General features: G+C 35.0%; 3 protein-coding genes across 13 annotated transcripts in view; 1 reads left to right on the forward strand and 2 right to left on the reverse strand.

Moving 5' to 3' along the window:
- LOC126818801 (peptidyl-glycine alpha-amidating monooxygenase B) overlaps window positions 1-428 on the reverse strand; it is a 53,340-nt gene extending 52,912 nt beyond the window's left edge. The window contains exon 1 of one of the 2 annotated variants that reach the window (XM_050546373.2): window positions 212-425. The gene's annotated coding sequence lies outside the window, so the exon portion shown is untranslated. Of the gene's footprint in view, window positions 1-211 lie in introns of both variants that reach the window. The other variant, XM_050546374.2, reaches the window with a different exon arrangement.
- Window positions 1-15,095, forward strand: LOC126818806 (N(4)-(Beta-N-acetylglucosaminyl)-L-asparaginase). 10 transcript variants are annotated; one of them, XM_050546392.2, is made up of 9 exons: window positions 1-26; window positions 2,175-2,321; window positions 2,703-2,841; window positions 4,244-4,367; window positions 8,070-8,151; window positions 8,632-8,712; window positions 8,925-9,016; window positions 9,539-9,637; window positions 13,897-15,095. In XM_050546392.2, the coding sequence occupies exons 2-9, from the start codon at window positions 2,183-2,185 to the stop codon at window positions 14,044-14,046; spliced, it is 906 nt and encodes a 301-aa protein (XP_050402349.1). In that variant the 5' UTR covers window positions 1-26; window positions 2,175-2,182; the 3' UTR covers window positions 14,047-15,095. The 10 variants fall into 10 exon arrangements, with proteins under 10 accessions (XP_050402349.1, XP_050402347.1, XP_050402339.1 ...); XM_050546390.2 differs by lacking the exon at window positions 1-26 and adding an exon at window positions 481-601 and having other exon boundaries at window positions 1,610-2,321; XM_050546382.2 differs by lacking the exon at window positions 1-26 and adding an exon at window positions 496-643.
- LOC126818807 (aquaporin-9) lies at window positions 15,090-27,275 on the reverse strand. The gene is made up of 7 exons (XM_050546393.1): window positions 27,146-27,275; window positions 24,176-24,296; window positions 23,372-23,509; window positions 22,964-23,082; window positions 22,329-22,549; window positions 21,733-21,944; window positions 15,090-16,420 (listed from the first exon to the last, which is right to left on the reverse strand). The coding sequence occupies exons 1-7, from the start codon at window positions 27,230-27,232 to the stop codon at window positions 16,389-16,391; spliced, it is 930 nt and encodes a 309-aa protein (XP_050402350.1). The 5' UTR covers window positions 27,233-27,275; the 3' UTR covers window positions 15,090-16,388.
- Window positions 27,276-27,902: the final 627 nt, after the last annotated feature.

Consider the following 27,902-nt stretch of genomic DNA (forward strand, 5'->3'; position numbering starts at 1 on the left):
ATAAATTATTCACAACAGGCCTACAGGTAAATCTAACTTACGTTTTCTATCAGAACATAATACCGGTAAGCTAAAAAAAAAAAAGAGTCATAACGATTCTCTAGCTCTAGTACTGATCCCAATCTGAAAGATGTGTTAGAATTCGATGTGGAAAAATGAACCGGACCTACTAATGGTACTATAGCAAACATATTGAATAAATTCTACTTACACTTTGTAGTTAATGCACAATACAATAGCATATGTCGACTCAAAATATCAATTCCGACGACATTTTCTCGTCAAAATCACAACTCAAATTGTCGATCGTAATGTTACTCTACCTACACAACAGGATTTCATTTAACTATCCGCAAACAGATAGCTTATTTTGTGTAACAAATTACGTGTTGACAGTCATGCAAAATAAATATATAAAAAAACATTCACTTCCGCATCAACTCAAGCCGAATGGGTAGGTAACTCTAATGGAAAAGCAGGTGCTCGGTTATCACGTGCTACTTTATCGGCGGGTATTTTATTACCTGCGTTGATGTGTGGTGTACTGATGTATTTTATTGTAATTGACATTCCTCATAGCCATTTGACAATATTTACTGTGGTATATCTTTGTTTTAGTGACCAATGTCATTGTTATTTACTTGTGAATATTAGATTATATTCCAAATACTCTTGTAAAATAAAGATATTACTCTTTATACTTGCCCAATCTTACACAAGATTTCACATATAATTAAAAATTCTAAATATCTAAATTATTACATTTAACCAATATTTAACTTAATGGGAGATTAGATCAAGAGTTGACAGTTCTCGCTATAACAGTTAAAAATAGATAACTTAAATAGAATGTGCTGAAAATTTAATTCAGTCAAATTGTTCCACTCTGAACCGAGATATTAGCTTTTGAATTTTAGGCTAGCCTCGATCATCGTTACTAAAGTCAGTGCGATAAAAAACAAAGTCTCGATTATTTTTTTTTACGTTTAATCATTTTTCAAAAAATGTATTCCAATCCACTAAATATCGCATTCTAGCGATGGCATCGAGAGTTGATTATGGTCTTGATAGTTAATTAATGTGTAATTAATAATTAAAATATCAGGCCTAAAGAAAGACCTGGGCCCTTATTCACGAAAACTTAAACTAAGATACAATCGAAATTTTAAGAAATACTGTAATTCGATTGGCTGACCAATATGCAAATTGGATATATGCAAATTGATTTTACTGGTCAGCCAATCGAATTGCAGTATTTCTTAAAATTTCGATTGTATCTTAGTTTAAGTTTTTCGTGAATAAGGGTCCTGGACCCTTATCCACGAAAACTTAACTGAGATAAAATCCAAATTTTAGTAATTTGATTGGATAATATTAGATTGATTTTAGTGCTTAGCCAATCAAAATTGAGGTATCTACTAAACTTTGGATTTTATCTTAAAAGTTAAAAATTCGTGAATCAGGGCCCAGCAATGAGCAGATTTAGCTCTTGCATAATGTATGTTTAAAATTTACTTCTTTTATCTTTTTAATATATAAATGAATTTCTTTAGCCTAGGTAAACCCTTACCCTTTTCAAATAAAGTTATTATTATTTATTATATATGAGCCAACAAGGCAATATCACTAATTGTGGAAGAAGAATAAAATAACAACCAGAACCAACAAGCAATCATTTCAAACTCTGTGATATCACTGCACCATAGTTGGAAGCAGACACAAATCCTTAGTAGGAGTAATTTCAAAGTGATTAGCTGTGAGTTGTTCAAGGGTAATATAATACCGGTAATGTATATTTTTACTGCTCATAAAGTGAAATGGAAACAGAAATTGGGTTTGAACTTGTCATATGATGACATATTCACCTTCTCCAGAATATTCCCTAAAGAGCCACAGCCACAGTACGAAATATTACAAATATTCCACAAAAAATAACCGCAAAATAACTTGGTAATACAAGTCTAGTAAAATGTGGGACTAGTTAATGCAAAGTTTGCGTTTGAAGAAAATATCTGAATCATTCAGTTACATAATTATCAGCCATCAATTGGTCTTAAATCTACATGACGTCTGTAATATGATTTATCTTTTAAATCTAGTGATACTAAATTCTAAACTAAGAAAAATATAAATTAATGATAATTCAATATCCATCTATTTGTGATTCTTTGCAGTCCAAAAAATGGAGTGTGCTGTTGTTGGCACTTGGCCATTTTCAATAGAAGCTGTGCAAGTAGCTTCCGATCTTGTAAAACTAAATATGGATGAAAATGATCGGAAAGGATGCATAAGTATAGATGCTGTTGAAAAAGGAATAAACGGTTTGTAAATTCAATCAGATTTAGAATAGGTAAATTTAGATATGAATTATAGAATCCAGGTTGAAAATATGTGTGGTTCCTGAAATGAAAATGAAGTGGGGTTTAACATTCTACTGTTCTGTATACTAACTAGGCGAATGTAGAGCGCTATGAGATTAATTTACAAGAGCATCTCTGCCTACAGTATTCTTCCTTGAATTCCAACTATAAAGAGACTAGACACTATTCTTGCAAGAACTTCCTTCCTGAACGGCTGACAAGGGGAGCAACGCTGACAAATCCTGGGGAACTCTTTTGGCCAACATCAGGATGGAACCCAGGACCTCCTGGTAAATGAGCCAGTTTATTCACTGTTTTTACAATTTTTGTATTACATTACAGCAATAGAAGGAAATGTAAAGTATGGAGAGTATTTTGTTGGTTGTGGTGGAGTGAGAAATAAACAGGGTTATCTGGAACTAGATGCTGCTATTATGAATGGTAAATCTTTAGAATTTGGTGCTGTCACAGCCATACAAGGGTTTGTGGTTTTGAGTACTGTAGTTTTAATACCCTGTGTACCACTGGTACTTGTCTCATTATAATATCATTCCAAAATATGCCGTAAACTCATTTATTAATGTTTTGAAATTATTATTATATTTAAAAAGGACCTCAACCAGATAGCTTTTTCGTACAATCAGGGGCAACAATCCATGAAGTAAAGGTCCAATATGTACCAATATCGAAAGGAACCAATATCCTTGGATGAACACATATTTTAAGGTTCATCAAAATGAATAATAATTGTGACCTTTAGAGTGTCCACAAACGAATTTCATCAGATACACAGATGCCCAGACAGACAGACGAAGAGGTGTGCCATCATAATACATCCTAATGAAAATGTGACCATATGGAAATGTAGTTTTCTGTTGAAATGTTTGTATGAAATTATGAACATAGCTAATTGCACCAAAAAACAGTTTTACCATCTATCTGCTTATGGGCTTGTAAACAGTCAGTAGGTTAAATATACGTTATGTAAGATTTAGATAAAGAGATAGCCATTCTTGCTACAATAGTTTGAAAATAGATAATGTAAAATGAATAATTTGAAAATTTCATTCCAATTTCTCTTAGGTTTGACAAGACGTGTGCAATATTTGCAACCACCATACTGGTTGTTTGAAGCTATGTCTCACCCCTCCATGTTTAAATTAAATTAAAATGTGGCTGAACCGTTCTAATCTATTTAATATCGGAGAAATCGGATGCCCTCGAGAGTTGATTATGGCCTGGATCAGTTAATTAATGTCTAATTAATAATTTAGAAAACATTTCAGGCCTAAAGAATGTATGTTTAAAGTAACTCTATATTTAGTAAAGGTTATCTCCCTTGACACATTTTTATATGCTTTCCAGCTAATTGGATACATATTGTGGTCACTTCCTCCAGTCACAATTTCTTGTGAATCCTCTTCATTTCTGAGGTTTTGTCAGATTGTTTTCAAATTTGCAGGCATGCAATGTGTGGTCATAAGGACCATTTTATCTATTGTACAATGGTGATTGATTTAATTAAAATATAAAGTTTAACCATGGTCACATTTTCTTTTGTCTTTTTCTCTGGAAACATTATCTACTTGTGTATTGTAAAAGTTTGTTCATTTAATTCTTGTGTGTTTTGCTCAGAAAAGAATTATCTCACCTAAAACCTTATTTTCTTTACATGAGATTTATTTTGGAACAGTTTTGGACCTAATATAATTTATAGTACATATAAATAAGATCCCTCTTTCAGTGAAAACAAATCATTTTGTATATCATTGAACCATATTGTTGAAATGTTTCCTATTGCAAACCAACTACATGACTGAAATTTTATTCTTTTTCTGACATTCAAAATATTATATTAATTATTAAACATCATTGATGTACAGAATACAACATCCTATATCAGTGGCTAGAAGGGTTATGGAAGCTTCTCCACATAGTATGTTGACAGGATCTGGAGCCCAGACATTTGCTGTACAACACGGCTTTCAAGTACATGAAGAACTGATGGTAATCCAATACAAGTATTATTATAGAATAGTTTTTATACGCCCACATTTTCATGTGGACGTATTATGCCGTCGCCCCTGTCTGGACGTCCGTCCGTCCGTCCGTCCACAATTGTTTGTGGACACTCTACAGGTCACAATTCTTATCCGATTTAACGAAGCTTGAAATATAGGTTTATCTCCAAAAGATCTCGGCTGCTTTCGATATTGGCATGTATCGGATCGAAACTTCATGGATTATGGCCCCTGTTTGTACGAAAAATCACGTTTTTAGCTTGTGGACACTATAGAGGTCACAATTTTTATCCGATTTTGTTGAAACTTGAAATGTAAGTTGATAACCCAAAGATCTCGGTTCCTTTCGATATTCGCGCATATCGGACCGTAACTTCCTGAATTATGGCCCCTGATTGTACGAAAAATCACGTTTTTAGCTTGTGGACCCTATAGAGGTCATAATTTTTATCCGATTTAAAAAACCGTATTATTATATCACCGTTACACCCTAAGGATGGCTGAGGTCGAATTCCGTGATTATCGGCCCAAAATTGACAGACAAAATGGCCGCCGTTCGTTCTCAAATAACGTAAAAATATGGTATATCAAGGTTGTGGACCCTATAGAGGTCACAATTTTTATACGCCCACATTTTCATGTGGACGTATTATGCCGTCGCCCCTGTCTGTCCGTCCACAATTGTTTGTGGACTCTCTACAGGTCACAATTCTTATCCGATTTTGACGAAACTTGAAATATAGGTTTATCCCCAAAAGATCTCGGCTGCTTTCGATATTGGCATGTATCGGATCGAAACTTCATGGATTATGGCCCCTGATTGTACGAAAAATCACGTTTTTAGCTTGTGGACCCTATAGAGGTCACAATTTTTATCCGATTTTGTTGAAACTTGAAATGTAAGTCTATAACCCAAAGATCTCGGTTCCTTTCGATATTCGCGCATATCGGACCGTAATTTGCTGAATTATGGCCCCTGATTGTACGAAAAATCGCGTTTTTAGCTTGTGGACCCTATAGAGGTCATAATTTTTATCCGATTTAAAAAAACGTATTATTATATCACCGTTACACCCTAAGGACGACTGAGTTAGAATTTCGTGAAAATCGGCCCAAAATTGACAGACAAAATGGCCACCGTTCATTCTCAAATAGCGTAAAAATATGGTATATCAAGGTTGTGGGCCCTATAGAGGTCACAATTTTTATCCGATTTTGTTGAAACTTGAAATATAAGTTTATAACCCAAAGATCTCGGTTCCTTTCAATATTTGCCCATACCGGACCGTAAGTTCCTGAATTATGGCCCCTGATTGTACGAAAAATCATGTTTTTAGCTTGTGGACCCATTAGAGGTCATAATTTTTATCCGATTTAAAAAACCGTATTATTATATTACCGTTCCACCCTAAGGACAGTTGAGTTTGAATTCCTTTCAATATTTGCCCATATAACCCAAAGATCTTGGTTCCTTTCTATATTCGCGCATATCAGACCGTAACTTCCTGAATTATGGCCCCTGATTGTACGAAAAATCACGTTTTTAGCTTGTGGACCCTATAGAGGTCATAATTTTTATCCGATTTAAAAAAACGTATTATTATATCACCGTTACACCCTAAGGACGACTGAGTTTGAATTTCGTGAAAATCGGCCCAAAATTGACAGACAAAATGGCCACCGTTCATTCTCAAATAGCGTAAAAATATGGTATATCAAGGTTGTGGGCCCTATAGAGGTCACAATTTTTATCCGATTTTGTTGAAACTTGAAATATAAGTTTATAACCCAAAGATCTCGGTTCCTTTCAATATTTGCCCATACCGGACCGTAAGTTCCTGAATTATGGCCCCTGATTGTACGAAAAATCATGTTTTTAGCTTGTGGACCCATTAGAGGTCATAATTTTTATCCGATTTAAAAAACCGTATTAATATATTACCGTTCCACCCTAAGGACAGTAGAGTTTGAATTTTGTGAAAATCGCCCCAAAATTGACAGACAAAATGGCCGCCGTTCGTTCTCAAATAGCGTAAAAATATGGTATATCAAGGTTGTGGACCCTATAGAGGTCACAATTTTTATCCGATTTTGTTGAAACTTGAAATGTAATTTTATAACCCAAAGATCTTGGTTCCTTTCTATATTCGCGCATATCAGACCGTAACTTCCTGAATTATGGCCCCTGATTGTACGAAAAATCGCCTTTTTAGCTTGTGGACCCTAAAGGTCATAATTTTTATCCATTTAAAAAAACATATAATTATGTCACCGTTACACCCTAAGGACGACTGAGTTCGAATTTCGTGAAAATTGGCCCAAAATTGACAGACAAAATGGCCGCCCATCGTTCTCAAATAGCGTAAAAATATGGTTGTGGACCCTATAGAGGTCACAGTTTTGATCCGATTTTGATGAAACTTGAAATACATATTTATAACCCAAAGATCTTGGTTCCTTTCGATATACGCACATTTTGGATCATAACTTCCTGAATTATGGCCCTTGATTGTACGAAAAGTCGTGTTTTTAGGATGTGATCCCTCTAGATGTCACAATTTTTATCCGATTTTAAAAAACGTTTGAATATATCCCTGTCAAACCCTTATGATGGTTGAGTCCGAATTTCGTACAAATCGGACCAAAACTGCCGGACAAAATGGCTGCCCCTCGTACGCAAATATTGTAAATATATTGTATATCAAGGTTTTGGACCCTCTAGAGAGTGGACACAATTTTGATCCGATTTTGATGTTACTTGAAATACATGTTTATAACCCAAAGATCTTGGTTCCTTTCAATATTCATGCATATCGGATTGTAACTTCCTGAATTATGGCCCTTGATTGTACGAAAAAATCACTTCTTTTTGTTGAGCTTGTTCTCTGTCCATCTCTTGCAAAATGTGGGCGTATCTTGCATGGCAACCGCTTGTTATCCGATATTGTTGAAAATTGAAATGTAAGTTTATAACCCAAAGATCTCGGTTCCTTTCGATATTTGCGCATATCGAATTGTAATTTACTGAATTATGGCCCTTGATTGTAGGAAAAATCACTTTCTTTTTAGCTTGTTCTCTATCCATCTCTCGAAAATGTGGGTGTATCCTGCCTGGCAGCCACTGGTTTTATTAATTTTAGTTTCATTTTTGGGTTAATCTATTGAGTGTTGACTTTATATACCCAATTAAAATTATTTACCCACATATTTTGAACCAAGACAGACTATCAAGAAAATGCAATAAATTGGGAGTAACATTTTAAAGTAGATCACTGTATAAACACAAACCGTATAAATATACTTTTTTGACCATGTTCTGACTTTTATAATAGTTTTATTTTTTATTACCAAACAGCGCCCCTTCTCATAGTCATTCAGATGGGATGGAAAATTGAGGTCCTGTGTACACGTTATTGTGCATGTTAAAGAAGCCTTGACAGTTTGAATTCAACAAAAGTTAGGCCATAGCTCAGCTAACCAGGCAATATTTGTCCCCCAACCTTTTGAAGAAAGCAGGGGACTATTAAAATGGGTTCGTCTGTCTGTCCGTCCGCCCGCCCATCTGTCTGTAGGGTATACACTCGTCTCCTTGTCAAAACAAAAGGAATCTGTGGCAAAAATACTGATCATTGTGTTTCTTTGTTGTCTGAATTAAACAGCAAATTATAATTTTGTGATTTGATTGAAGGAGAAAAAAGATGGAAATCCCCAATCAACTGGCCATGATACCTTGGGACTAATATGTTCAACAAAGAATGATATAACAGTTGGTGAGTAAATATTAATATGGTGTCATATTTAAAAATCTTATTTACTCAGATTATTTTAAAGCATAGTACTTGCGAAAAAGCTGTGTTAAGTGGAATCTTTGGAGTTAACATGCATCTAGATGACCAGAAATCATTATTATTTTTTCAATAGTATTTTTGAGGGTAGAAATTTAAGGTCTATGTGTGGGTTAGATCATCAGAATGTTCAAAAAAATGTTATAGGCCAAGAAATGTAATAGAGTTAACATTGTAGTCAACGAGAAGAGAATTATTAGTCTGAACCCTGAAGTGGTGATAAGAGTTGTTTCCCTTGACACATCATTTTATTTTTATTCTGGTTATAGTGGTACAAATTACTGTCTTATTTCTCCATAATTTCGAGCTACTTTGATATGCCTTGTCATTGAACCAATATTAGGATATTGCAAAAGTAACACCTTTTCCATAAAAGCGTGTTCTTTATCAGTAAATAAATTGTAGGTGTATCAACTAGTGGTATGGGAGGTAAAGAAGCGGGTAGAGTTGGTGATAGTGCTTTACCAGGTTCCGGATTATATACAGGTATAATCCATCTGTATTATCATTCCATTATTTTAATACACATTTTATTTCTGAAATTGACTATTAGAATAAATTGTATACATGTAGTTGGAAAGTAAAATGAATGCAATTGAAGTTCATTTCTAATGGAAAAATAGTGTTGTATTATTTTGATTTGAATGCAAAAATAAGTTTCCTTTTTGTTGTAATCAATGTGTTTTATTTGGATATAGATATTGAAAGTGGGGCAGCATGCTGTTCTGGTGATGGTGATGTGATAATGAAACATTGTCCAGCTTTTCGTGTTGTTCATTATATGAAACAGGTGTGTCAATGATGAGATATTCAAAAACAAATTATTTTGCAAAGTACAGCTCATTTGCGTGAAAGTGAAAAACTTAAACACTTTAAAAAATTTATTACCTTTGTTACCACAAACTAAATAATTATTATCATAATGCCAACATATTTACTTTTAGATTATCGGTCTACTAAAAATTTTGGGGATATTATTGATTGTGAAACTACAGGTCAGTCCCCAAATATGTAGAACACAAGTAACAATGAAAATATGTATTCTAGAGTATGACGTCACATAGAAAATACAAATGCAGGATAATTACGCAGGGAATCTGGTTCCACCTTTCTTCATGTTCAAATCGGATGGTCAGATATCAATTAAGTATTATGTAATAAATATAGAATAATACATGTTTTTTAACAAAAAGTGTATGTATTTCATCTCGTGAGCTTATTGAACTCATATCTCACTTAATGAGATAAATACAACTATTGTGTAAAAATGTAATATCCTCTAGTTATAGTATTGTATTGTATATAAATATAGGGAGATACAGTTCATGAAGCTTGTGATAAAGTAATCCGTGAAATCAGTAGACGTTCACAGATTAAGTTTGATTTAGTTATAATAGCTGTTGATACACAGGTAAGAAATTGAATACATTTAGAAGAGAAATGTATTGATTGGAGGTTTTTGGTCGCTTATTGCTTTACTATTTATTCAGTCATAGATAAGATTTGAATGTTTATGTCAATAGCACCAAGAAAAAACTTTATGGGGCAAATCTTATCTCGTGCAAACAATTTTTTGAAAACATGTCACCTACTGTAGCCTAAAGAATCAATGTTTAAATTGATCATGGTCCAATTTCTAAGTTTGATTTGACAGATAAAAAAGAAGAATGAGTATATAGGTCTACTACCTACGAAGGCCCATTAGTGCCAAACAAAAACAATACATATTAATCCGTTTGGACGAGTTAGTATCTCGTTTGAACGAATTAGTATCTCGTTTGAACGAATTGATATCTGGTTTGAACGAATTATTTAGCTCGTTTTGAACGAATTAAATAGCTCGTTTTGAACGAGTTAGTATCTAGTTTGAACGAGTTAGTATCTCGTTTGAACGAATTAATTATCTCTTTTGAACGAGTTACTATCTTGTTTCAACGAATTAAGAATCTCGTTTGAATGAGTATCTCGTTTGAACGAATTATCTCGTTTCAGCGAATTAAGATTTTTCATTGTACAGAAGCATGGAAGGGACATGCAGAAATTATGTTTCAAGTAAAGATACTATGATTTAATACGCGTAGGTTCTTTACTGTTTCTAGCGTTAGCGTCAGTAGAAGGAACTTCACTTGTGAAAAGGGGAATTAGTATAGAATACCTTGGAAATTATACAATTTGTTTAATGTTAGCCTGGGTTAGCCACAACATCGTAGTGAAGTCATTGTTTTATGGCATGTATATGCTAAACAGGCATTACGACAGGTATATGTATGATACTGTAAGGGCGTGGATTTGAAATGCACCCAATTAAGAAATAAAATGGTAGATTTTGCCTTAGCTGAATTTTCACTATAGCTTAGTGAACAGAACTACAGGTATACGATTTTCAGCGAGGTTTACATATTATTAAGGATTAATGTTATTGTTGCCAGATGAACTTATTTCCAGTGTTGATTGCCTTAGAAGAGGATCTGGGTGAGTTTCTAAGATAGAGGGTGGGGTGGGACTGTTAAAAGAAATAACTAATTTGCGCATGCAGCATGCAAAACGAAGCATTTGTCGCATCCCTCCCACTAAGGAACCGTGCGGAGAAGCGACGCTGCCGTTGGCCGACTTCCTCGATAGGACACTTTGATACAATAACAAGACAGGCGGTTGATGATTGTGCTCCATTAATTGTAAAAACTGTTACTGTTCGCCCTGGTTGTGAATGGTTTAACGATGAGATACGAGAAGTCAAGAAACTACGAAAACATGCAGAAAAGACCTGGCGGAAATCAAAACTACACATTCACAAGGATATTTATAAAAGCATTAAAAACCGCGTAAATTCATTCCATGATTGACTGTGCTAAACGTAAATTTTATTCAGACAAGATTACGAATAGTGATAAAAGTCTCAAAGAATTATTCAGTGTAGTCAAGTCACTGATAGATCGTAGTTCCTCACACTCTGTACTTCCTGAATATGTCAATACAAAAGATCTCGCTGATAAATTTTCACAATATTTTGTTAACAAAGTTTCTCTCATTAGAAACGATCTGAATATCCTAAATTGTGATATCGATATTAACATCGAACCACTCTCTGTATCATTCAACTCTTTTAGTCCTGTAAGTGAACCTTTTGTCATAGCTTTAATCAAAGGGTCACCATCTGAAACATGTTCGTTAGATTCACTACCAACTTCAGTCCTTAAACTCTGCTGTAACTTTTTATCTAAATATATAACAGATATTGTTAATTGTTGTTTCAAACAAGGTATTTTCCCTACTTTGTATAAAATTGCAAATGTTAAACCCATTATTAAAAAGTCAGACCTGGATATCAATATATTAAAAAATTATCGGCCTGTGTCAAATTTAAATTTTATATCTAAAATCATAGAAAAATGTATCGCCAATCAACTCATAGAATATGTAGATGATAATAATTTACAAGAACCCCTTCAAAGTGCATATAAGCGATTTCATAGTGTAGAAACAGCATTAACCAAGGTTCATAATGATATATTGTTGTCTTTGGACAATCAACACATTGTATTTCTTATTTTGTTAGACTTATCGGCTGCATTTGATACAGTTGACCACTCAATTCTTATTAGTCGTTTAAATGTAGATTTCGGTATAGATGGTTTTGCATTAAAACTTATAACAAGTTATTTAACTGGTCGACAACAAAGAGTGTCAATTAATGATACATTTTCTAACAAAAATTACATCTTATACGGAGTACCCCAGGGCTCTGTTCTTGGACCCATTCTATTTACACTATACACTTCTCCGCTCGGCAAATTAGTTCGGGGTCATGGCTTAGACTATCAGCTCTATGCAGATGATACCCAAATTTATATTGCTTTTAAACCATCTATAACAAATGATTTTAATACTAAAAAAGACAAACTAGAAACTTGTATAATTGACATAAAAAAATGGATGTCTGCTAATTTTTTAAAGTTAAATAGTGACAAAGCTGAATATATTCTTATAGGATCAAATAATAATCTAAGCAAAATATCTGATTGTAGATCCATATCAATTGCTCAGTCTGTTATTTTACCTGTTAATTCTGCAAGAAATATTGGTGTTATCTTTGACAAAAACATGAACATGATTAGTCAAATTAATAATGTATGTAAAAGGTGCTATTTCCACATTTACAATATAGGTAAAATTAGAAAATATATTTCACTAGATGCAACTAAATCACTTGTCCATGCTTTTATAACTTCTCGGCTTGATAATTTTAATTCTCTCCTTGCAGATCTTCTTGTAAAACACCTAGATAAACTTCAAAAAGTTCAAAATTGTGCTGCCAGATTGATAACTCTTTCGAAAAAACATGACCACATAACTCCAATTTTAGCTTCTTTACACTGGTTACCCCATTAAGTACCGCATTAATTTTAAAATACTTTTATTGGTTTATAAATGTTTTAATGACACTTAACGCTCTTACATAAAAGATTTAATCACGGTATATACGCCAACTAGATGTTTGAGGTCATCTAGTGACCCCTTTCTCCTTAAACCCATCTCTGTAAATCTTTCTTCTTTTGGAGAACGATCCTTCTCTTTCCAGACACCGAGACTCTGGAATAAGCTCCCTTTTTTCATAAGGTCAGCAAAATCTATTACAATATTCAAGCAATCACTAAAAACACATTTTTATACACATGCTTTTAGTTAAAAAAGATTCTATGTATCTTGCATTTTATCATATGATTATGTCATTCTCTATATGCATGTAATTTTATCATTTAGACTTTTATGTACAGTTGAATTTTATATTGATTCAATTTATGTTTTTGTAAAGCGCCTCTAAGCATTGCTCTGCAGTGGAAGTCGAGCGCTGTATAAATATCGTTTTAATAATAATAATAATGTCTGCATGTCCCTCCCACGCTGCTTCTGTACAATCGAAATCTTAACTCGTTCAAACGAGATAATTAATTCGTTCAAACGAGATAATTAATTCGTTCAAACGAGATATTTAATTCGTTCAAACGAGATAGTTAATTCGTTTGAACGAGTTAGTTAATTCGTTTAAACGAGTTAGTATCTCGTTTAAACGAGTTAGTATCTCATTAGTAATTCGTTCAAACGAGATACTAATTCGTTCAAACGAGATGATTAATTCGTTCAAACGAGATGATTCATTCGTTCAAACGAGATGATTCATTCGTTTAAACGAGATACCAATTCGTTCAAACGAGATACCAATTCGTTCAAACGAGATACCAATTCGTTCAAACGAGATACCAATTAACTCGTTCAAACTCGTTCAAACGGATTAATTGTTTGGCCTTCGTAACTACCTGTGCATATATCATTGACAATTTTACCAGCAAGCCAAGAGGATAGCAGTAGTCAGTTGGTTGAATAATGTCTTTGGCTTGGGTTATCAAAACTAAAAAATATTGTTTGAAATAAAGAGAGCTAAATGATGAAACAGAAAATGTTATTGTCTTTTAAATGATTATTTTTGATGCTCTGGGTTATTTTTCATTTTTGCACATTTTTTTGTCAAAGCACCCTTAGTTATCAGCCCTCTTTTCTGCTTTACCCTGTTAGATCATCTTATCAATCACTAAGGGGAAACAATAGCGTAGAATATTCAAGTAGTAAAATCAGCACTTTAAAATGACTAATTGTAGGTTTATTTATTACCAGGGTAATATTGGTGCTGGTTCTACTTTATCTGTATGGCAGGATCCAAATACAAAAGAAGAGATTCATGGTTTTCCCTATGTAGTGTGGGTGGAAGGAATGTCGGAACCAGAAATAAGAATTCAGAAATGTCTAAATTCTCTTAAAGTCTAGTTTTAAAAAGAATCATAGTTCATTTCATACTGTTATATCTTTGTGAAGACTCCCATTATTGCACCCTATAGCTAAAAGGGATTGTGTACAGGTATTTTACAGCACATTCACTACAAATAAAATGTCTTATTTTAAGGACACGAGGATGTAGTTTGCTCTTATGTTGTATCCTTCCAATGAAAAAAAGAAAAGAAGACACTTTGTTTTTTTGTAAATATTCAATTTATTCACTTTATAAAAAAATATAATTTTGGTATTTTTAATTTTGTTAGCAATATTACAAACTTGTTTATACCCCGATTCCCCAGTTGTACGTGAAAAGGAGTAGGGTCGCCTGTCCAACCTCGTTGGTTTTCTCCAGGTCCTCCGGTTTCCTCCCACTGCTAAAGACCCCTGTTGAAATGTTAGTCCCGAAATGACCTAGTTTGTGTCGAGTGGACGTTAAACCCAATTTCTCTGCTCTCTGTTTATACCCAATTCTGATAGTTAACAATACTGTTATACATTTATATAAACTTCCAAGATAAATCTAATTTTTATAACAGAACAAATGATGGATTGTGTTGCAGTTAAATTAGTAGAATTATACAACAGATACTTAATCAATTCTTTACATAACAAGTCTTTAAGGGTTATTTCAAAAATTTGGTGATCTTGAGATATTAGTAATTTACCCTGTAAATTTGTTTCAAAGTATTACACCTTTCAAGAGTTATTGTCAAAAACAAATAATTGGTGTAGATCTTATAATAATTACACCAGTACCATTTGAAAATAAATATTGCTAGCATAATTGGGTTATATGCCTTTAAATCTAGGTTATATGTGTTTAAATCTATGTTATATTATGTCTTTAAGTTGGTGAATACAGATATGTACAGGATATATTAATGTTTGTGAAATATAAATGATAATACAGTATTATATGAATATGTATGTTTTGTACATATTCTAAATATTTTTGTTTTACTCCTTTCTATTCATTTTATGTTTTCAATAATTGCATTTATTGAAAGACAAATATCACATGGATTAAAATCAGATTTCAATTGCATTTTATTTTATGTTTATGGTGTAATACATTAAAATCTGATGTATTTCATTTGTAAGCTGAAATCAGATCACATGAACTTACTTACAAATCAAATTGGCTATATCAGTACACATTTCTTCCTTCCTGTGGTGATTTATGGAATTTGACAACCCAATAGCTTTTGGGTTAAAGTATGACTTGTTAATACTCTGACAGAACACTACAACTACATGTGAGAGGCTTATATAATATGATTTACTTACATTATGTACATTACAAAGCTCTAAATATGTTCTATCTTGTAAAATGATTATTTTCACTAATGGGTTGATACAATATTACAAAATGCATACATATCAATGAAATTCGTCCCTAAATCCCCTTCCCTTCACAATCTCCCCCCAGTCACCCCTATTTCATTCGGATCTCTTCAGTCAAAAATACTGGGCTTGTGGCATTAAGGTTCCATAACGTGCCACGGGATAGCAGACAACATGGCATACGTGGAGCTAGTTCTACTCTTCAGTACAGAGAGGTGCCTGAACAACTGAGGACAAACACCGTAGCTAAGGTTCCAAAAGTACCGATTTAAGGTGAATACTTAAAACTTAAACTTAAATTTAAGGCAATTAATTGAATACGGACCCTTAAAATATTCTCCATTTCAATGACAACATATTTGATAAATACATGGCTATTAACTTTAAATATAATACATACTGGTTTATCATCATTAATAAAATTTTACACAATGAAAGACCAACCAATAACTGTGGCTCTTCATCACCCAACAAATATCTTTAAGCCATGTTTTCAGTAGGACGTTAAACACCATTCCATTTAAGCCATATTTCTGAATAAGATTTCATAACATATTCAACACTATACTTCTATCGGCCACTTTGACGTCTCATTAAGACTTTGTAGGCTACATACACTGTGAGCCCCCAACACAAACAGTTCATTTCAGTGGATCTTATTTGCCTTAGTATTTTAACTGTAAATAATATATATACTTGAACCCTTTTTTAAAATACATAATTTAGTGTACTTATACTTTGATTCAATATTCACAAATGAAATAATTTAATCTTAATCTCTGTGCCCCCCCCCCCCCCATCAGAGGCCCATGGGCATGGGCAGCAGCCCCTAAATCCCATGCTTTAATCGGGCCCTGAGAAGAGTAGTTTTTAAAATGTATCCGGTGATAGGAGATAAAATTAACTATGACGATTGTTTCAATTTTGGAAAGCACTTGGTGTTTCACTATAAAGTTCTTTATAATAATATTTTTTTCCAGTTAATTCTATCACAGTTTGGTTGCTAAGTCTAGCTCATCATCTGAAAAATAAATATATATTTAACATTAACCAACACACAAGAAGGCCACTAACCATTCTCCCCTCACTCTTTATCCCCACCCCCGCCCCACCTCACACCTCACACCCACACACACACACACACACACACACACTTGAAAATAGATAATTTACAAACATAGGATAAATATTATTTTTGCGTCGATGTTCATGGAAAGGTGGATTATCGCTCTAACATGAAAGAGAAAAAAATAGATGGCGGTATCTAATTAACCAATAGAACGTAGAGAACTTTAGGTGAGAAAACTGTTAGTAGTCGGGAACGAACACTTTTGTGCTGCAAACTTAAGGGATTTTTCCCAGTGAGTTGTCCCGTGACTCCCACCCACACAAAATGTTTCAAGATTACATATTATACAGAATATGTATTGATGGGCAGACTACTCATTGCCTGCATGGGATATACATACCACAGGCACTATCATTCTGCAATCTGTACTTTCAGCTCAGAACTTTTTTTCTTTTTTTTAAACATTCTCAAATATTTGGGTGACACATGCGAAAAACACTGAAGGTTTTTTCTTCATTTTATTTTAGAAATAATATTTTCATAAGGAAATCTGAATGAGCTGGGCAACATACCTAGCCTATGTAATAAATTATTTTATGCACGTGGTTCATTTAGACTCCTCGACCGATTTTAATATTATTTTTGTACACATAATAACAGAGCAGTGACGAAACGTGCAAGTCATTTAATATCTTATCCTTAAATATTGCGCGAATATAATTCATATTATAGTCTGCTACTTGCCAACTGCGCGATTTTCGTATCTTGAACACATGGGCGTAATAGGGTCGTTGCCATTTGTCTAAAAATGCATTGTTATTGAAAAGAATGGCGTTCACTGGAAGATCGGAATCCACCGGAACTTGATCTGGAACAATATTGCTGGGCATGGGCATCACACATGGATGGGGGGGGGCTGAATATACTTGGACCCCCCCCCCCCCCAATTTACATAGTAGGCCCTAACTCCTATTTATTTACAACAATTATTAGGATTAGTTAAGATTCTATCTGCATAAAACCTGTACATATCCCAATATGGTTTACATTGCTAAACTCATCCTGGAAACATGTGTGAAGTGACAAGTAACTGTGTTCCATAAAATTGTATCTAGTTAGCCAGTCATTAATATTTTATTAATTTTTTTCTGCCACTTATCAGAGTGAATCGCTCGTAGGTACCACCCAAAAACATTATCGCCTAAACCAAATATTTATCGCCCGTTCAGCCAGCCACGTAACCATAATGCTTTGCACGCGGTGTCTGGGCCAATCAGCAAACGAGTTGTGTAGACAGCATGGCCACATGGTGTTTGATTATATATTATTCAAAAAAAGTAGGGGATATTTGATTTTTAAGTGTTATTAAAGTCGCCTAATGAAACTGACGAAGAAACAAATGACAAAATGAAATGAAGTTCACATTCATCGATTTATTCCAAATGATCGTTAGACTAAGTAAGGCACAGACTGACCATTATAAGGGTAAAATGATACCCGGGGTCAAACAGCAAAGTTACCACAGCATCACAACCAAGTCAGTAACGGGTAAATCCTCCTCTGTTTGCCAAACAAGCATTGATCCGACGTGGCATACTCCTAATGAGACGTGTAAGGTCATTTTGGTCCAGATTGTCCCATTCCTGTTGCAACGCAGCAGCAAGTTCTTGGACATTGGCAGGACGTTGTTGACGTTGACGTAACCTCTGTCCAAGCATGTCCCAGACATGCTCGATGGGGGAGAGGTCGGGACTCAGTGCTGGCCAAGGTAATGTGGTGATGTTCTGTTGTTGGAGGTAACCTGTAACGATCCTGGCCCTGTGACATCTTGCGTTGTCATCCTGGAAGATGAAACGGCGGCCATGACGTCGTGCGAACGGCACAACATGGACTGCCAAGATGTTGTCCCGGTAGTACTGGCCTGTAATGCGCCCTGCAACAACATGTAAAGCCGTTCTTCCAGCAACAGTGATGCCTCCCCACACCATAACAGAACCACCCCCAAATCGATCATGTCTGATGACGTTAACGTCTTGGAAGCGCTCGTTTCGACGACGCCACACCCTCCTACGTCTGTCCAAAAAATCAACAGTGAACCTTGACTCATCTGAAAACATCACATTGCTCCAGCGTCGATTATCCCAGTGTTGACGATCCCTACACCAACGACGTCTTGCCTGAATGTGATGATCTCTCAAACAAGGGATCACGCGAGGACGTCGGGCGCGAAGGTGACCCCTATGCAGTCGATTCCGAATCGTCTGGCCACTCACTCTCACACCAGTGTCTGTTTGAAGACGAGCGCTGATCTGATTTGCTGTGATGACACGATTTCTCAAGGCCAAGGTACGGATAAATCGATCCTGGGCTTGAGTTGTCGACCTGAGCGTGGTCTGTCCTGTACAGATTGTGTATCACGGTATCTGGACCATAGCCTGTTTATGACAGACTGAGAAACATTCATCGTCCGCGCCACAACCGCCTGTGTTGTGCCGATCTGTAGCATGCCAAGGGCACGTAACCTTTCATTTTGGGTAAGCCGACGCATATCAAAATTTGTTTTCTGGTCACTAAAACAATTAAACTGATGTTTCCACCCTGGAATTCAATGCCACAATGACTGTAACATTCAAAGTCAGAGTCGTGCAAATCTTGGGTTGGACCCCCATGATGATCCCAAGCATCACCTGCATTCCATGCGGTAGCTATTGGTGCGTTTGGGCGTCACATGTAACTGGAAATGTTTCTTCTGTTAGGTTCTATAGTGACTTTTTTCGTAGTCATTTGCATATTTTAGTATTATGCCCCCAAAATCAAATATCCCCTACTTTTTTTGAATAGTATATTTTTTAGGGGTTTTAAAAGAGGGTTAGGGTTAGGGTTGCGGACCCCCCCCCCCCAATATATATTTTGAGGCTACGCCTCTGTTGCTGGGAGAACATTACAACCGGCCAACTTGCTCCGGAGTCTGCCATGTGGCTCATCAGATGTGGATGCAAGAGCGACAGCTCATGTAGTACTTGTGCTTGTAGCAGCACTAGGGATGACTTAGAATGTACAGTATTTTGCGCTTGTGCTGTCACAGGTTGCAGCCAGAAACACGGTTAAAGGATTAAACTGGATATTACCTAGGTTTGTGGAGGTTATGTTCCTGTTTTGCGGGTAGAATTTTTTTTTTTAATTTTTCAACAATCAGCTTGTGCCTCCCTTTTCAGGACCGATCCATGTGGCCCTGGAGCCCCTTATAAACATGTATATGGTGTTATCGTATCACTTCCATGCTCCTATATTCAGAAATATATAATTTGTCTCTAGATATAGTTTGTTTGGTCAAATAATGGCCCTCGAAGGCCGCTAATCACCCCACAACATAATGAACGATTTCAGTGTATTCCCTGTTGTGGCGCCGCCTTGGACGTCATCTTGAATTTTTCAAAACGCTCAAGGGTGACCGAGGTTCACCCGGCAGATTTTGAAAGAGGGCACCCTATAGGCTACTAAAATCAATCATAAAAAAAAAATTGTATACAATTTCCAGGTTCACTCGAAATATTGGGTTTGGCGAGCAGACTATACCGGCTTTATTCAAAAGTAGTGAGGAAAGCATTCCTCAGGAACCCGCAAGCATTAAGTAAGTATACCTTCGGGCTCCCGGAACGGCGATTGAAAGTGCTTATGTAAATCTCTTAATGCCTACTAGAATGGATTTCTATGGACGATTTTTAGATGACGTACATACCTAGACGGATTTTGGACGTTTTTCAATATTCTAAACAATTACAATCCATAAGTCAAATTAACCTCAAATGTAAGCCGTAACAACTACTTTTCAAGAGCCCTTTCCACCCAAAACACACGACGTTCTCTCGCATAATAAAATCCTTAATTCTTCGAATCCACAGGATATTTACATAAAATACCGAATTTGAATCAGCATGGACTCTGGTCTGACAAACCAAGGGAAAGTGGATACCCCGAACGCTATCCCCGACACATAAAAACAATACTCTCGCTGAACTTCTAGCCCGATAAACCAGCAATATGCAAGCATCATTTAAAACAAAAACACGTGACCACCCTAGACGTCAACCATGCAAAATTTCAACCATATTCGAATACTTTGAGAAAAAACTATCTGCCAACGATTCCAAATATTAGACCAACTTTCTTGCATTAGTTAAAACATAATTTATCAAATTTCCTTTTGAGAATGTAACACGCAGTAAGTAGGAGGGACCAAAAACGCGCCTGGGAAGGAATTAACGATCACAGGTAAAAAGACAAACCGGTTTCAAATCACTTTAACCAATCAAATCAAGACATTTCTAAATTTATTGCCACGCCAATAGAAAGACTAATACCGACTTGGAAACCCCGGAAGAAATCAAAACTCTAATCTGAAAACAACACCCTGAATATGCATACAGCCCCATATTGTCCCGTTCAGCACAACAGCAGCAAGTGCATCCAATATTATCGGAAAGCACTATATTAATCTCAGGAAAATCATCCGAACATCTTCATACAAAAGCTTACAATTGCATATCCCAAAACCTAAATATATGTACAAGAAACTAAAACCCTTTTGGAAGAAAGGCTTATTTAAGACAATCCAATCCCTAGTAAGATCATTGCTTATGTGGTGATTTACATGTAAACCCTCCCCAAATTCTAAAACCTTACCCTAATCCTAGGGGGGGGGGGGGGTACCCTTTCCTTTCCTGGTAAAAAATCTCTACGGTATACCAGGGCCTATTTTAAGGTTTTATTGGTGAAGCACGGTTTCTGGTGCTTTGGGTTTCAGTGAAAATTTCCAGAATTTGCCTTCCGATAACACGAAATCACCTTTAAACTTTTATCTTTTATAACCAAAATATAACAGTTTATATTTATAAGCACGTGTCAGTATTAGGCAAACGAACCTTCACTGTCACCTGCACCGGACAATGTTCTGCCTTGTAATTTTCCTGCTTTAGGTGATTGTGGGAATACGTCAACAATACAAAACTTTTGAAACAGAAATCGAAAGTGTTCGATGATTATAATGATAGCTAAGTTTCCCCACATAGTCTTCTCAGATTCACAAGGCTACATAAATTTTTTTTTCAAATCACGGATTTTTTATCCAGAGGCGCATCCGTGCCCGTAGGCACGTTAATAAAGGCCCTGCCTTATTCACACCCTCCCTTCATTGTGCAGTTTTATATCTGTCGTTATATATGTAGTGAAAATACATAAAACTATGTCATATAACTAAACCCTACCTTTAGATGATTTAAATGCATGATTGTCCACTCCCATTAATTCCATCGATTTTTCTTTCGTTCCATTAGCAGTGACAACAATAGTATCTACAGGCTCTGGTTCTAAAGGTGTCCAATGTAGTTCAATAAATAGTTGGTAAATGATGTAAGCTAGCGTGGCCCCACAAATTGGCCCAGCGATAGGAATCCAGAACCACTGCCAGTTACGATAACTAAAATTAACAAAATTATTCATTCAATGTGTAACAGCCACGGAAAGGGCCCAGGTAAAGGTAAATATATTAAGTAGGCTACTAATATATATAACATCTAAGTGAAGTGTGGAAGTAAAATATTTCATCACGTTTGTATATTTTTTTAATAGGCATGGTGGATGCCCAGTGCGACATAGCGTATGTTAACCAAAGTCATTTAACCTATAACCTATTTCCTGGGTACTGTTTTAATTTCTGAAGCTCACAAGGAATGAAGAAAAATAAAACTTTTGGAGACCAACCAAAAAACATTTACCCCAATTGACATGACATGATTTTAACAACGAAATGTTATCGTGAATAGAGCGCAACATAATTCAGATTTAAAAAATATATTCGTACCTGAAAGGTTCTAGTCCCCACCCTGCAACAGCCGTAAATAACCGAGGACCCAGATCTCGAGCTGGATTGATAGCATAACCACAGTTACCAGCCCAACATGTACCAATAGCAAACACAATTCCTCCCATAGAAAGCGGTATTAAACCTTTATCAAGTGGCATAAAATTTCTTTTGTCAAGTATACAAAGTATACAAAGAGCTAATATGAAGGTACCAAAAACCTGAAAAACAAATGAGGTACAATGATATTATGATCCATAGTATAATTAAGATAATGTGTATAAGGGAACATCCCAAGTAGCTAGACTTCCTGTGTCAAAGTAGTACATCATGTGTTTTGAAAAGACTCGCATACTCTGTCTCGCACATGACACCCGTTAATCAGACATTGGGTTAAATTCCCAAGCATTTCGGATCACAAATGAAACAGCTGTACACATTTTTCATTCTTGGCGATTATAAATGCACAGACATATGTTATTTAAGAAAAGGGGGCTTGTCCGGGATGCAAAGCTGCTGTGTATCTGGAAAAAGATATAATTTCAACAGGACCTCATTTCGATACCAAACATCTGTTATTAATATCAAACTGAATATTTTCAAATAGTGAGTTAATGGCTGATGCCGATACATACCTGGTCAAAGAAGCAGTTTAAAGTAGACACCTTAGGATTTGGAAATGTGGAGAAGATCCCTGCAGTAGCTGTAGGACCATATGTAGTTCTGTTGCCACCGTCATATGCATTCAGCATGTCTAACAAAAAGAATAATCAGATCTGTATGGCCCAAGAATGGGTAAATTTTGAGTTAACAGTCCTGACTATAGTTTTAATAAAATTAACTTACATGGGCTTATTAAGAAGTAAAAGGATTTGTATAGAATGGATATTTGTCTCGATTTTAAAACCTCCAGACTAGTAACAACGATAAATTGTTCACAAACAATAGGAAATATTTCTTATCTACATAAGTTATGTACTACTTTACAAGGCTTGTTGTAAATCTGTGCAATATTTTAAGTTTAACGTAAAATATCGACTTACCATAATTAACACCGTACTGTACAGCAGCCGCAGTAAAGGCACCAGCTATTTGAGCAACAGTGTAAAACGGATATTTATACCAAGGTATAAACCCACTTAAACACAAAGCTATACCGACAGAGGGGTTTAATGATGCACCTTAAAAATAAATTCATACAGTCAGTCAACAATAATTTGCAACATAATTTATTTAACATGACATAACCTACAAATTAATTTATTTAAACATACATTATGCAAGCGCTAAATCTGCCTATTGCAGGTCTTTCTTTAGGTCTGAAATGTTATGTAAAGTATTAATTATACATTTATTAACAAAACAAGACCATAATCAATTCTTGATGGCATCGAATACAAGAGATTTTAACTAAACTAGAACAGTTCGGCATTTAAAAATTTAATCTAAAAATGAGAAAGCGAGGCTAAGTGTCAAATATACCAGTCCCCTGGTTACCACAATGCACACATCTTGTCAAAACTACTAACATTGATAACTTGGCTAAGAATGACGTAATTTGAATGAAATTTTCAATATTTTCGTTTTACATTATCTATTTTTGAGCTATTATAGTAAGAATGGCCAGCTCTTTATCTAAATCTTACATAATGTATCTTTTACATGATATAACCTACCAATTAATAACAATTTACAAGTTTTGTAAATATTTCCTGATCATGAACATTCTTACTGATCCCAGACATCATCTCGATGATGTAAATCTTATATCGGTTACCGGAATGCTGAGAACATGACTAAACTAAATAAAAGGTGACGTGTAATAAAACAAAATGTCAATGAAGTACCTGAAACCCCACCGGCGGCGTATATACCAAATACTAGACCCATTCCATTGGCAAAATTGAGTGTGAGAAAACTACTGAGATCTGTAAGAACATATTGAGCACTGGCAGCTACAGCAAACGTCTGAAATTGGATTTAAAGAGTAAAAGAATAGACCTGTTTTGGCTATGAGCATGGTTTGTTCGAAGATGATATTCAAAAATAAATAATGTAAGTATTTCTAACTACTCATTATTTACTTTAGTCAAAACCTAAAAAAAACAGTTGATTATACACTGTGGATTATCAGTATGCATTGAGGACTTGTACACTTAGTCAAATAACTAGACGTTAACTTCGATAACATATTTCTTCACTATAGTACAGTCATGCATACAAGGGTTAGAGTTTTTTTCATTCCAGATCGCTATATACACTGTTTCTCTCGAGAGCCACGGTGACTCAGTGAGTATGACGGGTTTGGTCCTGGTTTTGCCGAACAAGCTGGCTTGTCAGTGGTGCAGGACGAAGGGTCTGGCATGAAAAAGAGTCCAATCGTTAGAATGAGACGAAAAACCCAGGCCCACTCATGTACTCGTTGGCTTGCACACAAAAGAACCCTTGACAGTTGGAATTTGATGAAGAGAGAGCGAAAACATCGGTCATTTAAAAAGATTCTCTGAACAGATAGCCTGTTTGTGCTCGAGAATATCTCCAACTACGGTAAATATTATATCCTTCGCAATGAGAGTTCAACAAAACCCTGACATCTCTGCACCAAACTTATGACATGCACTGTGCTATCAGGGGTATTTTGTCGGGATAGCGCCATTTTCTGCCTACTCTTCGTCGAATTCCAACTGTCAAGGTTTTATATATACCTGCACCCCAGCAACGACTAGCTTGAAATCATTGGAAATAGTTGTGTGTGTAATGTGATAGAAATGTTGGAAGGACATCTTTCTTAATTCTTTCGGGATGGACAATTGGGATTCCTCGTCGAATACCCTGCTGGGATCGGACAGAAAGAGAAATGATTTGATGAGTGGATATACAGATCTGAACATTGAACGCTTTATAGGCTCTGATCATATTGTTTATTCATTTCAAATGATCGATTAATAGTAAATTGTTAATTTTAAATGATTAATCCGATAGATTGTAACATGATATTCTTTCTTGTCGGTCAAAGCATATTAAAACACCTTTATGAGTTGTAACATAAAGAAAAGACGTTAAGAATGACACACACATACGCATATATATATATATATGACGTGTGAAATGGCAAAAATTTAAATGTGATGACAGATTTTAATGTTATGTTTTGGCGAGATATCTTTATTTTCTCTACACGTTATTAGAATTTTAAGTGGATGGCCTTTTTTTGTCATCACCTGTGTTCATGTGAACATTCTATTGCTGTATCACAGGACACAAATTCAGATGTGCGAGGTTTGTTCATATGAGCATGTCAGCAGTCAGAAATCGTCGAATACAAATTGCATATTACCCCCACCCCCTCCCCCCGCATTAATATTCAGAATCACAAACTATGAATGCGATATACAGGACAAAGCTATCAATGGAATTTTGTAAACATTTGACATGGGCCTATTCTTTGGGGTAAGGAAAGTTTCTATCTAAATTCATTGTTTGATTTTAACAATAACATGTGTGATTGCGATGCTGACAAATAAACCTTTGTGAGTTTGTACAATGAGGCATATTATAAAGAACCATATTAAAATCCAGTATTTTGGAATTTCATATTTCTATCACAAATCGCAGAGTTATTTTTCCGTCAACTTTTTAACCTTTGGAAGGGATACATATAGATTTTCAGTAGAATTTTAAAAATTGTTTCTGGGGGAATATAGAAGAACCTATTGGAATTCAGAATTTTCAGACCTATACTGTTTTGGCATAACTCGGTTATTAATTTTTTTATATTAAGAATTTACACCAGAATACTTCCACACTATTTTTTAAAAAAGAAAATTTATATATCTTCCATATTTACTAACTGACAACACATACCACTATCGGTGTACTGTCAACACGTTAACTTTTATCTGTCTGGTAGTATTAGGTATGATAACATTATTTTATCTTGTCTAAAATGTCATATAAAGGTTAACTTTTTTTAGGTTGATACAGATAGTGTAAATTGTCGTCAATCTGCCCCATTTTAATATAAAATCATATATACCAAATATTAGTATTGATATTCAACATTTTAAACTAATGTGTTCAATTATAAAGGTTGATTTCACAAACATATCTCTATCCCTGAATCGAATAATCAAATCCATCTTGGGCATCAACAGTAGGCCGGCAGAGAAACAAAATAAAGCTATATTTCAGGGTGACGTTCTTCGGTGATACTAACCCATTTTCATTTTGATAGTGAGTTATTGCTCTTTAACAAGAAATGCTAAAATTAATTTCATGAAATATTTTGTTCGTATTTTATTTCCTTCACTGTTTTCAAGCGTGATATTAGTACTTACCCTGAATTTGTTAAACAGCTGGAGTCAGAATTACGCTTTGTACAAAAGGGAAATGGTCATATCAGTCGGATGTATCATAGTTTGTTATTGTTAAAGAACTAAACAAATACAAAACAAATATCTGGAAGTGAACTTCTTAACCTGTCCCTGTTCGCGTTAACACTTTGTCATACATGTAATTTTTCTAAAACGTAGCGCAATATATCATATGCTGTTTATAATGTAAATATAATTTTTTTTAAAATTAAATCTTAGATTATAAATATATATTTTACAGAGGGATATTTTACATGGATTTCAGAAACCATATACATAATGGATCGACTCCCATCATTGGCTAAAATGGAGTGACGGAATGGTCTAAATCCAGGGAATATTATTGTAGTCGAATTCTGGCGAAGGTTTTTCCTTGTGATCGGTAATATCCTTGGGAATACAACAAATTAAATGTGATTTTATTAAACAAAATTGCATACTTACGACAAGAAAGAATGTTCCCAGGAATTCTCCTAACATATCTTTGATAATTTGATTTTTGATTCTGAGTTTCTCTCGTATCACACCCATGGAGACTGATTTCCAGATAATACACCGAATTGGTATGTTCCTTTTACCAACGAAATTATACAGTTGAAATACAGAAAATTTTAAATACAATAAACCGATTTAATAAATCTATTAACGGTTAATTCTTGTTGCTCCTTTGTTTTAACTCTTCTAAATAGTATGGTTGTTATCTTTTGGTCCTAGTTGTACTCCTGGACACTGATTGTTGGGTGAAAAAACTATACCATACGAAAGCACATAGTAAATTCTTGTGGCGTTGTGTTGATACCCGGTCTTTTTACAAACCATTTATAAGTCTTTGTATCTAAGAGTCTATAATATGTCTAATAGAAGACGGTTATTTTTGATTGATAATAATAAGTCATCACTGGTTCAAGTCCCTCAATCAATCTTTACACAATCACATTAATATGATTTGTTATCTATACCTTTTCACCTACAACTAAAACGATTCCCACCCTTGCTAAATAATATGCTAAATAATAATGCAGAATTTTAATGTTAAATAATTTAAACGGAAAAGTTTATGCATATATTTCAAGGTACTTTATGTCACCAATATGACAAAATGCTTCACTATGACACTGTGCTGTCAAGATGATGAACCAATGTTGTGTATATCTGCCAACAATGAATATTTCCACCAAGGCGTACCTGCATATAGCTACAA

Source organism: Patella vulgata, chromosome 4, assembly GCF_932274485.2.
Source record: "Patella vulgata chromosome 4, xgPatVulg1.2, whole genome shotgun sequence".
NCBI lineage: Eukaryota > Metazoa > Mollusca > Gastropoda > Patellidae > Patella > Patella vulgata.

Excerpts from the sequence above, each read along its gene's own strand:
- LOC126818806 (XM_050546382.2), top strand. Across the intron at positions 8,152-8,631 it reads AAAGAATGATATAACAGTTG|GTGTATCAACTAGTGGTATG; the intron begins GTGAGTAAATAT and ends AATAAATTGTAG. Across the intron at positions 9,638-13,896 it reads TAATAGCTGTTGATACACAG|GGTAATATTGGTGCTGGTTC; the intron begins GTAAGAAATTGA and ends ATTTATTACCAG.
- LOC126818807 (XM_050546393.1), bottom strand. The coding sequence starts at position 27,232 with ATGGGTGTGATACGAGAGAAACTCAGAATCAAAAATCAAATTATCAAA. Across the intron at positions 23,083-23,371 it reads ACAGTACGGTGTTAATTATG|ACATGCTGAATGCATATGAC; the intron begins GTAAGTCGATAT and ends TCTTTTTGTTAG. Across the intron at positions 22,550-22,963 it reads TAAACTGCTTCTTTGACCAG|GTTTTTGGTACCTTCATATT; the intron begins GTATGTATCGGC and ends TTTGTTTTTCAG.